Source organism: Primulina tabacum, chromosome 10 (assembly GCF_025594145.1).
Source record: "Primulina tabacum isolate GXHZ01 chromosome 10, ASM2559414v2, whole genome shotgun sequence".
NCBI lineage: Eukaryota > Viridiplantae > Streptophyta > Magnoliopsida > Lamiales > Gesneriaceae > Primulina > Primulina tabacum.
Window position 1 is genome coordinate 6,833,922 of NC_134559.1, and position 12,588 is coordinate 6,846,509.

The window sequence follows — 12,588 nt, forward strand, 5'->3', positions numbered from 1 at the left end:
GAAATAAATAGTCGATGACTTACAGTTCATCTAACAATTTCTGACAAATTTCTCCTTAACAATTTCTGACAAATTAATACAAAATAAAAGCGAAATAATATTTGAAAAAATTTGGCCTCTACCTCACTTTTCTAATCTATCAACTCAATAAATAGTCGATGCCTTACAGTTCATCTAACTCCAAGTTCCAAGTTCAAAACGAGTTCTAAGGTTCGAAACTTAATTGTAATTGTAACGGTAACAATCTCCTCCTCCAACAAAAAAAAAAAAAAAAACCTAACTACTATGTCCAACTTCTATCCAAAGTGACAATAAAAACAAGTAGTTAAAAAAATAAACATAATTTTGGAAAAATAATAAATGTTTAAATGGAGAGTAATTTAAATTTACAATAATATTTTAGTTGAGATTTTGAGGAGAAGCCCATGAAAGAAAGTTAAGGAGTGAAATTTTTTGGGTTTTTAAAATTCGGTTATAAACATACAAATAGATCATTTTAATTTTCTAAAATATATTAATTTGACATAGACTAAAATGTAAATTACAGACTCGAGAAACCTTGGTCAAATATTTTATTTATTTATTCTTCTTTTACTAAAACAAATAGGATCTAATTAATGTATGAGACAATGACTATTTTGATTAATGTCATCGGTTACATTTTCCCAAAAAATTATGCAATTTGGAAGCCGAGATGAACGAGTCAAAAGGACAATTAGTTCAATCACTCTACACAACCTTTTTTTTCTTCTTTTGTCGAGGAGCGGAAGCGATTTATCATTGGAATTCTCGTAAGAGCCCGGGTCATAGATGACCCAGTATATTAAATGGATAGTCCAAATCAGGGTCAATCTGCTTCTTCTAAAGCCGGGCAGGTGGATGCCCGGGACAAATTCTCTCCGGACTACCAGAAGCCCGAGCTCTCATATAAGCTCCCGATGATGTTTACCTGGGTACCTCGATAACAGTGCCGCACTCGAGTGCGAGAGCAGGTAAAATCTTACCTCGATAAGCGTTCCTGACAAAATCCTACTGACGTAACACGATGGAAAAAGTAGGACGGCGTGACAAAAAGTCAACATCTAAAATTACAAGTGACAAGTAAGCATTGAAAACAATGTACTCATCACTTTCTTTCCTATAATAAATAGTATGTATGATTTACATTTCAAGGGGTAAGATATTCTGGTTTCCAAGCTCTTGGCATTCACGTATATTCACATATATACACAACCTTTTATCCATTCATCTTAACCTGCCGACTTAAGCATCGGAGTGACCACTTCACACTCCTCCGGTGCCCATTCAGGAGTTCATTTCCTTGTTTGCATCTTACAGTTGAAACCATAATCCTTGCTCATTTTCCTAAACAAATTCTTATCAGATCCGATGGATTGTCCCCACCATGCTCACCCAATTCATCCGGATCACATCTATCATAATTAAATTTCAAAACCCAAACTTTATCTCAAACTTGAGACATTAGTATCAGATTAACATACAAATTTGAAATTAAAAGTATGAGTGATATTTGTTGAAATATAATCGAAATTGTGATAAATTCAATCATATGGTGAATAGTAACATTCAGACACACACTAAGTACAACAAAATCATATATATTATTTATCTTAATCTAATGTTAAAACATATTCATCAACACAAATCTATATCATCCTCGTGGTCAAGGAACAATTTCACTGTATTTATGGATGGGAGAGTAAGAAATGTTGCGTCTTTTGCAACAACAGGAAAAATAAAACTACAAATTTATTACAATGCAAGAGTAAAAAGAATAAAAAAGATATACCGACGTATGTAATATTTACCGGTTCGATCGATCGATCAATAACCAACTGACCAGTTTATCTCTTCTGGAAGTTAAAAGCTTTGATAGCATAAGCAAAAATCACAGCAAATAACAAGCAGAACCCGACCACCATAACTCCCGCTATGCCGACGAAATCGTGCCTAAAACCAAAGACATCCTTGACTAATAGCCTTGTTGATATTAACTGGATTCCATCAGAAAGCTTCACCAATTTCTCACTGTCAGCATATTGAGAAGCTAGGAGGCCATACAGACTCCACGCAACGGGGTTCGCCCAATAATACCATCGCCACCATATCGGAATTCTCTGTAGCAGTAGTAAAAGGATATTCACATTCAGAATATTGGGAAAGGAGGGCAACTCAGGTTTGGTCTATGTCTATATTACACTTCGAAAAACAGTTCTTGTGAGGTATGTACATAAAAACATGAGTAAGTCTTACATGAAATACATACGAAACTCGGACATCCAATATTAAATGTTATACAAGAAGTGTTTCTCTCCCCACATTGTGTTTGATCATAAGTTGGTTAACTAAGCAAACTGACTTCCAAGTTTTGACAGATTAAATAAAAGTAAAAGAACGTAATTTTGATCGAATCGGCGTTACTTTGTTACCTTATGAGGTATCATGAATCCACTAAAGAGATTCCAAAGCATGTAAAATGGGGCTGCAATAATGGCCGCAAGGTTGTGGTTGGGTGTGACAGCAGTTGTCATCATGCCATAAAAGGTGAAATACAACATTGTGAAGTACATGAAGAACAAGTACCACAAAAATTTGGAAACAGCCCACTCAAAGGAAGCCATTGAATAGAAAATTGCACAGTAAATAATCGTCTGGGCGAATACGTAAGGAAACTCGAGAGCAACCTGCAGGAGAGATTGACTTATTAAACAACGCCTTCTAGTTTTATTTTTTTAAAAAAAAGCGTAACAGATTTTATATTTAGACATGATAATTGAAAAACAAAAGTTCTTATATTCTCTAAAGAGAAGTTAAAGGCACAGCAGTACAAGGCCACAGTTTCTGGCTTCATAATTCATGCATTTTACAAATCTATTTTAATATATATTTTTTAAAACTTGTTCTAAATAATAGCGAAAGCAACACCTGAGCGAATGCAAATGGCAAAGCCGAATACATTCCTGCTGCTCTTTCCCTGTATGAAACAAATCTTTCAACAGAAACAACTGGTTGAACGGCAGTGCCATTCGTAATTCCGATGAACAGCACTGCTGCATACATTGATCCCATAGCGTTAAATATGTCTTGCTGTGTGTCCCTACAATACATTAAGAAACATATAATTGGGAAACTATAAGATACAGTAGATATATTTTAGTAACACGGGGAACATTTTAGCGTTAAGTTGCTACACTTAAACAATGATTGTCAAAAAAAAAAAACGATAATATTTTATATTTTATTATCTAAATGAATCTAATCTTGTTGGAGCAACCTTGGCTTTTTTTCTTGAGACATGATCAATATCAAGCAAGCTTGCTCCAGCTGTACTATTTTATACTAATAGAATCACAAGTGTGATGTACAGACCTTTTTGAACCAAATCCCCAACATATGGATCCCAGCATCAATGATATTATTACTGTATAGAAGAAGCGAACTGCGGTGTATTGTGGGTTTCGCCAGTAAGACAGGTTCTGCTTCCAAAGGCAAGCCACAAATTGGTCGAAATATGACACAGAATACTTTGAAGGAAAATTAAGCTCTTTTGAATCGCCACTTGGCTTGCTCAGCCTCTCGACCAACTCTTTATTATATCTAAAACAATAGAGAGACAAGTTTGTGAAAACACTATGAATGCCCACAAAAATTCAAATTCAATGGTAAAACTATTTTCGGTTGGACGCACTGAAATAGTTTTGATCTTCGGTAAATTTCAGCAAAATCAAAACCCAAGCGGCTTTCCTCTATTGGTGATGTAACCTCTAACATCCATGTAGCCGGATTATATCCATTTTTGATCCTTGGTATTCCGTCAATATCCTAACAAAATAAAAGTACAGAGCATGAGTTTGCAATGACAGTTGCATGATACACTATTGTACCAAATTGAAAAGACAAAACACATAATGTCAGACCTCAAAATACTGGATCAAATCGCAAGACTTTGGACCAAGTGGACCGGCATAAATGAGCTCTCCACCCCGTTTCATAAATAAAAGCTGCAGCGTAGGACGACATAATTACAACCAAGGCATAACACCTATCAATATGATCAACAACACAAAATCTACAAGTGAAATGCATCCAATCAATACTAAAAGCTCCTAAAAAAGCCAAAACGAAGAAGGTGACTTTTAGAGCTTCTACTCTTTAAAAAAAAGGTTTGTTAAAAAATAAATGTATTTTAAATGGAACTACCTGATAAAATGTAATTTTTAGATTAAATACTCATGTATATGTATCCTTACTAGCCAAAAGTAGAACGTTTGTACGTAAATAGAGAGACAAAAGTCAGATCTCTGGAGAGATAGAGATAAGTAGAACCTCGTCAAAGGATTCAAAGATGTCAATGCTAGGCTGATGAATCGTACAGACAATTGTTCTTCCAGTGTTCACTATATTCCTCACTGTCCTCATCACAATGGCTGCAGATCTCGCATCTAAGCCTGATGTGGGCTCATCCATGAATACAATAGAAGGGTTGGCTACCAGTTCAACGGCAATAGTAAGGCGCTTTCTTTGCTCTGTTGATAATCCATCAACTCTGGGTAGGCCTACTAACGCTCCTCTCAATGGAATAAGTTCCACAAGTTCCATCACCTCCTCAACAAATGCCTGCAAATGTGACTGATTATTAACTCATAAAAGATTTACAAACAGCAATCACCATTAATTATACCTTTTGTGTTTCCAACTCTATATCTGGGGACAACCGTAGCGAAGCAGAGAACAGAAGTGATTCATGAACAGTTAAGCAGGGAGAATGAATGTCGTTTTGTTCACAGTACCCTGATATTCTGGCAAAAGTCTCTTGTTTTTTTGGATGACCCGATAAACTGATGGTTCCTTCAATAACTCCACCAGTCTTTCTCCCAGCTAATACATCCATAAGGGTGGTTTTTCCAGCACCACTAACTCCAACCAAAGCTGTGAGCACACCAGGCCTAAATGCTCCAGTTATGTTATTCAGTAATTGCAATTTATCCACTGGAACTCCTTGCTGCCTTAGTTCCTGAAATAATTAGGATACAGTCTATTGTAAGAAAAAAAATTGAGATGATGATATTTGATAATTGATGGAGAACATACACACCATGGGCACATCCACGTAGTAATTAATATTGCTGAAAGACATAGAAAGTGGCTGGAAAGGAAGCACCATTCCTTTTTGTTTAAAACTCTTCTCTGAGTTGCCAAGTAAACGAAGGTGAGCAAATGTTAGAATGCTACTTATAAACAAACACAGTGAATAGGCAGAAAACGTGAAGTGCAAGTAAAGTGAGGCCTGTCCACCAGGCACGTAAACTGAGAAACTTGAATAATCTTACTAGCAAATGAGCCAGAATGCTGTAGAAAGTCTCTAAGACGGATGACAATAGGTTCTCCTTTCCGCGTCTTCTCTCTCTCATGGAGTTCTTCTTTAGAGACAACAGCTTGACGCTTCCCAAGAGCTTAAGGGTATTTTAAAATAAAGCAGAACAAAAAGAAACTTTAATATCATTATTCTATAGAAGGATGGTGCTTAAAAGATAAATCAAGATGTGATTTAGAGTATTAAAGGAGGTTAGAGCTCACGGTTCAGGTTCCAGAGGAAAATGGTAAAAAGGATATTGAATAAGCCTATGTAACCGATCAATGCACCTACACCAATCCAGTACCAGTAATTTTCTGGGAACACACTTCTAGCATTGAGTAATGCTTTGCCTAGTGACAAATTCGAATTGTCTCCACTTCTCTACATGAACAAGAGATTCAGTAAATCGGTTGACAGTATATTCAAGATGGAAAAGAATTTATAACATGAACATGCATAATTTAAGTATTTAGTCCATGCTCATGGTATCTCTGTACTCTTCTAAAATTACTTTCTTCAAATTCATTGATATAGAACAGATATAATTGGTATTAGACATCTCAAATACGGGTTATGTTCAAATCCCGACGATAAGAAATAGGTACCTTGTCCCAGGCATGACCAAGGAATTCATTCACAGAAACAGCATCTTGAGCATAAGCTAAAGGCGAAATCCAAAATCCCCAGATCCACCAACTAGGGATCCTATCTATCAAAGTTTATTGAAGAGATGAACTATCAAATTTTGGTCATCTTAAGAAAGGTCAAAACATCTAGATGAGGGAGCCATAGAGTGTTTTTTACCTCTTGAAATTATATATCCCCCAAGAGTCATGACTATCAACATCGCAAAGGATCCAAAAGTATTTGCCACGATCATGTTACGGCCCAAGGAACCCATCACACGGAAAAGAGCAAGAGACATTTGATGCAGAAAGAAGAAAAGCAAGAATTGTCGAAGAAATCTGCATGATTGGATATTAATGGTGGATTGTCAGCATGCTGTTCATCATCATCCATAAAAATTTTAAAAACAAGTCTCACCTTGTAATATTTGGATCAAATCCAACGACATAGTACGTCACTGCCACCCAGAAACCTGATTCTACTAGGGACGTTAGAATGCTCAACAGCCAATAAGGAAATGTAAAAGCCCAACATGGATAGAAGTGTAAGTCCCTGTACTTGTACAGAACTGGAAGCTTGACAACAAGCATGGAAACCTCTGTGAAGCCATTGAAAAGCATAATGATCATGGAAAAGTACAATTCTCCTAAATAAAGGCCCCCGTCATCAATTGTATCATGATGCATGGTATTACGGCAAAAAACACTCATTGTAATCAGAGCAACCAGAAGGAGCTGGAAAAAGCAAGTCCAATACATGTATCAGGTGAACATACGTCATAAAGGATTTCACATATCATCATTGTAGAGAATCAGTAAAAAAAGAACTGAAGATCTAAAGACATGATCAAAGACCATGTTTACTCTCTAACAGTCCGACTGAATATATTTCTACAGATATGCTTGTCAAAAAACTTTAGTAATGACATTACCTGTATAAATTTAAATACATAGATAAACAAATTCCGTTTCATAAGCAGCAACTGCCAGTCGAAACAGATTTTAAGCAGTTCAGTTTTCCTGACACCATAACGAGAAGTCGTCAAGGCTGCCGGATGACTGTAACGCTTATCAAATGGGGTATCCAGCTCTTCAGATAAGTTCTTCCCAATGTTGTATTGGCGAAAAGCTTCAGCAAATTTAGCAACTGGTATGTACCGATACGGAAGATCAAGACGAGCCCAGTATTGCTCTTGGTCCTTCTTTGATACGATCTGCAAAAAAGAAAAATCTTTTGAATAATTAAAATCCCAGGGACCATCAACCTACATATAATCTAACACCCACTTCTTGAAGAAAGTCCGCGAGATTTTTCCTCTCTGGGCAATGAAATCCCATGCATGAAAAGAACTCTGGGGCACCTTCACGATGTCCCTGGTACACCATTTGGCCCTCAGACATGAGAATAATATCATCAAATAGCTCGTATGTCTCAGGTGCTGGTTGAAGCAGAGAAATCACAGTGGTTCCATCAAGCGCGTGGGTCGAATGCTTAAGATACTTGATTATTTGGAATGTAGTGGCACTATCAAGACCTGTTGATATCTCATCCATGAATAACACTCTTGACGGGCTGACCAATAATTCACCTGTCATATGGATATGGTAAATGAGCTTGTGTTTGCATAATCTACAATCATCAACCCAAAGAAATTATAATATCAACAAAACCTGTTGTCAGGCGCTTCTTTTGGCCACCAGATATCCCTTTAAGCATTTCATCTCCAACAAAGGTATCCGCACAAAGGTCCAATCCCAAAATCTTTGAGAGCGAAATGTTTTTAGAATGACCGTTAATAACTAATAAGCATATATGAACTTAAAAAACACACTTTCAAAAGTCAATCATCTTACATTTCGTATGCTATTATTTACAAAAAATTAAATCACGAGTGTCACAGATTAGCAAAATGTGTCCTAAAAAGTTGAAATGTAAAGATAAGGGGATGAAAAGTGGACAGAATTTTATCATAGATCTTGAGGATGGCAGGAGACAGAATAGAAATGTGCAGCGAATGGAAGCAGTAATTACTATACTCGGTAAATCAGCAGCTTTAATGAAGACAAAGTAAAAAAAATTAAATTTCTACAAGCTTATAGCAAGATGTTTCTCCCATTGTCAAAAAAAAAAACTAAATTTCTACAAGCTTATAGTAAGATGTTTCTCCCATTGTCAAAGGATAATATAAATATTTTAGCAAATCCAAACATTATTAATGGTTAACATCAAGAAAATACCTTCAAGATGTACTCCACCGCAAGGCCTGATTCCTTCCCCTCCAAAGACAGCGCCTGAATCATAATAAGAAAGCTACTTTAAATATTTTTTAGGTGGGATTGTTTCAACTCACATTAAGTGACTGCAAAATAAGCTGCTGAAATTGAGAACATTATAAAGTTAAAATATATTTAAAGAAAACAACAAATAACTACTAAATACTCTACCTTCAGCTTTGTGGGTACTTCGAAAGTGGGATTTGTCGAAGTGAACACATAAATAAATATGATCAATGAACTAAAGCGAATGGGGCCAAGTTAAATTGTACAGAATTGTGCATGTAACTAGAGGCTGGAATTTATTATAGAGTGCATCATACGTAAATACTGATGTTAGAAGTTTTAGTTTCATCTGCTCTACGACTCATAGGGTCTCTTAATTAGTAAAAGAAATCTCTTAACTGCTATCTTGAAAGGTATCGAACTGAAGACTATCCAAGAGTGGATAATGAGCAGGAATTATAACGATTGAATATAACATGAAGTGATCGTCGATGTAGGAAAATATATGATGTGTAGGAGGAATTTGAACAAAAGGCAGATCACAGACTGTCTAGGTGAGGCTGTTTTCCTATTGTCTGTTTGATCAGACAGTCTCCCAAGTTTTAGAAATTTATCTCTTAGAAAAGAAAAGCTACATCTTGCATATTCATCTACCTTCATGAATATATCAAGATCTTCATCAGGCTTTATTCCAGCAAGCTTTTCTCTTCTTGAAAGTTCCAGAAGCATATCTGTCACAACTTTCAGGGTCAGCATGTACCTGATCTAATATATAAGAATACTATCTGGCTTACCATATTTATACCCAACTCCTTGACAACGAGATGAAAAGTTGAGGGTTTCTCTAACTGTCATCTCTGGTATGTGCCAATCTTGTTGACTAACATAAGCAGATGTTCTTTGCGGAACAAACTCATTCAACCCATGCCCATTGTACGTTACTTTACCTGACATCTTAAACAGATCAAATTTTTTCTTTCAGAAGTCAATTCCATGTCGGTGAAAGTATTATATATGACGACATTACTAACAAATTAATGTACCTGAAGATCAGAGTTGAGACGTCCAGCAAGGGTGAGAAGAAGAGTCGTCTTTCCAGAGCTTGGAGGACCCAATAATAATGTTAATCTAAAGAGGTTATAAAGCAACAACATTAGACATATGAACAAATCCTCTAGTAGATGAATGGGAAAAAAAACCAGGACATGCCTTCCAGGTCGAATTATCCCACTAACATCATCTAAAATTGTCAGCTTTCTCCTCTTACCAGAATATATCCTCAGCTGTCTAAATAAGGCCTTAAATAGCACAATTAGAAACAAAAGTCAGACAATGAACACGATCATCAGGTACTAATTCAACATTGCGTAAGTCGTACCTCTGTCATATTGATGATAAAATTCGATATTGTGGGCAAAGCTCTGCTACCAAGGTGAACAAATGATTCAACTGTCAAATGCTCAAACCTCACTTCAACTTTCGGGAAATCCAAGTCAACTCTGAAATGCCATAATATAATTCCAGTTGAAATAATAATCAGTTGTGAGCAGTTTCAAGTAGTAAAACTCCACTACTGGTTCCGGTACGCTAACAGTTTATCTCATAAATTGAGCTATTTTCCAACGAAATTGTTCATAAGAACTAAGAAATATGTGAGATCATCCAACATTGTGTAGTGTGCAGTGATAGTTATGAAATACATTAGGCTTCCAAAAGAACCGAAGATTTATTAGCATCTTGTTAATAAAGATCCATTACTATCTTATTATTGAAAAACGGGCACCTGTATAACAGATTTCCATTCAGGATTTGAGTCCAATTTTTTTGTGATGTTGAGGCCTTGCCTTGCCATGCCATGTCGACTGGATTATACACTCTCGTACTCGTTTGAAGGAGCAAAGATAGATTTACTGGTTATATTACGCATGCCTTAATCAACCAGAACATTGAAGAATATATGGAATAGTTATCATTCCTATTGATCGTTCACCCTTAATCTTCTCTTGCTCACAAATGATACATTATGATCCAATAATGATTCATAAAAGGTTAATGGGTCTCCAATCTTCCATATTAATTAGAAATCCAAACAGCAGATACGCGGAAACGAGACTAGCAATTTGATAATCGACACCAGTTTTCAGTAGGATGAAAGCCATCCACCAAACTGTTTACACAGAACCACGATTTGATAATTCTTGATCAATGGAGGAAATCCCATTAAAGTGAGTTGTGACAACTTTAGTTTCCTGAGAATCTAGCACCCAAAATCATATAGTTCAAGAAAATCTTCAATTTGTTATTTGATTATTTTGCAATAAACCTTGGCATCAAATTCTACCAACTACTACTTACAAACTCATGTTTTTCAAAATCTATTGCCCAATTCTGTAAAAACCCAATTAGGAAATTGGACCATAATAAAGAATCAAACGATTATTATTATTATCATAATTCCAAAGAAAATAGCCCAGTCTAATCCTACCACAGTCAGAAAGAACAAATAATCCAATATAAGGTCAACAACCAAATAAGTCAAAAAGAAAAAAATTTGTGTGTGACACTATACCTATTTTATGATGTTTTATTTGAATCATCTATGAATCAAAATCAAAATATCGGGTTCAAGAATCAATTATACAGTTCTTCCCTTTTTTTTAAAAAAAATACTTAGATAATATACCTATCGAAACGGCGTCGCATGCGAGTGAAGAACTTCTCCCAGTCACTATCAACCGACTTAATCAACCGATCCAAGATAACATTTTGCTCTGGAGCTTCGAGCTTGTGCACCTCAACCTCCTTCGAATCCCCCACCACATTGCGGAAAATGCCGAGCCTCACGCGGTTGTAAGTCGGCAACCGCTCTAGCGCCGCCCACCGCAGCGCCTCCTCATCGTCCCCTTCCTCCCTAAATGACTCCGAACGCGCGGCTATATTCTCTGCCGAGTTCCACATCTATCCACAGCTGAAACCAAGAAAATGGGCCAAATGGGAAATGATAATGGCCCTGGCTATATGTAGAGACTTTCACAAAGAAAGTACGTCGGTGTTGAAGAGAGTAAAGGGACTTTACGGCTGGCTCTGTTAGGTGGATTCATTAAATGTCAGTAGAAAAAAGCACATGAGAAATGGGAAAATGCAGTCAAACGAGTTGGTTGAGTAATGCATCGCATTAACGGCTCCTTAAATTCTCTTCTCTCTGCCAATTTACGTAATTATTTACATAATCCAATTTGCTTTCTGATTTCTCCTTCTTTTTGGGTTTTTTCTTGATTCTTTTCAAGAAACTGCCCATCACAAGAGCTCATGCATTCGGGAAACCTTCGCCATCGCAGAATTTAATGTTAGCAGTACCGAGTTGTTGAATTTTAAGGCCTTAAAGGGGCGTGGGGGAAGGGGATCGTGGTTAGGAAGGAGTTGGGAGTAATATTGAATACAGTTAACTGGACAGTGAAGCATTAAATGCAGCTCTACTGGAGGACAAAATGGCGGGCCGCATGCAGCTCATGCATTTCTTTCCTAATTAGGCTCTTTTTAATTTATACTAATTATTCTATACACGTGTGCAGTTTTTTTTATTATTATCGATGAATTAAAGTGAAATTTCACAAATTATGAAGGGACTAAATTGATATTTGAATGTTTGAAATAAAAAAAATAAAAATAAAAATATATGTTGAAATTTTTTAAAAAAAACAAAAAATAAAAGTGTAGTATTAGTATCATATAAGGGTAAAATTGAAAAAAAAATTGTTGTCTTTTCTAGGTAATTACTATTATGTCTTCGATTTTAATAAAATAGAATATATATATATATTATTTACATACTATATTATTGTTAGTTAGTTACTATTATGTCTTCGATTTTAATAAAATAGAATATATATATATATATATTATTTACATACTATATTATTGTTATCTATTGGTTCAATAAACTATTTTTAATTATTTTGAAATAGATGAAGATAGGGATATTTTCCTTCTTTGCATGAACTAGCCATATCTACCAACAACCATGTTCTCAAATTCTCAGATCTTCAAATTTTCAATTTTTTTATCCTTGTATAATTTTTCAATCGTAAAAATTAGCAGTTCCGGGTACATAATAACATATGAATATAATGTGTTGTATATGTTTTTATAATACGAATATTATTGTTTTTTTTTTTTTTGGGCGGAATGAATATTATGTGTTTCATGATGAATTTTTTGCTATCATGAAATAATGAAAAGGCGTCAATAATGTACTTAATGGTATAAAGACAACTAAAATAATGAACGAAGAACCAAAAAAATAAG

General features: G+C 35.5%; 1 protein-coding gene across 1 annotated transcript; it reads right to left on the bottom strand.

The window, feature by feature from the left end:
* Positions 1–1,603: 1,603 nt before the first annotated feature.
* Positions 1,604–11,643, bottom strand: LOC142504789 (ABC transporter G family member 32-like). Its single transcript, XM_075617596.1, has 24 exons — positions 10,967–11,643; positions 9,662–9,782; positions 9,493–9,581; positions 9,327–9,411; positions 9,078–9,237; positions 8,938–9,014; positions 8,242–8,295; positions 7,675–7,765; positions 7,291–7,592; positions 6,936–7,217; positions 6,422–6,738; positions 6,182–6,342; positions 5,983–6,086; positions 5,599–5,758; positions 5,352–5,474; positions 5,117–5,208; positions 4,703–5,035; positions 4,348–4,638; positions 3,939–4,022; positions 3,710–3,843; positions 3,391–3,618; positions 2,947–3,118; positions 2,451–2,705; positions 1,604–2,138 (listed from the first exon to the last, which is right to left on the bottom strand). The coding sequence occupies exons 1-24, from the start codon at positions 11,239–11,241 to the stop codon at positions 1,866–1,868; spliced, it is 4,263 nt and encodes a 1,420-aa protein (XP_075473711.1). The 5' UTR covers positions 11,242–11,643; the 3' UTR covers positions 1,604–1,865.
* Positions 11,644–12,588: the final 945 nt, after the last annotated feature.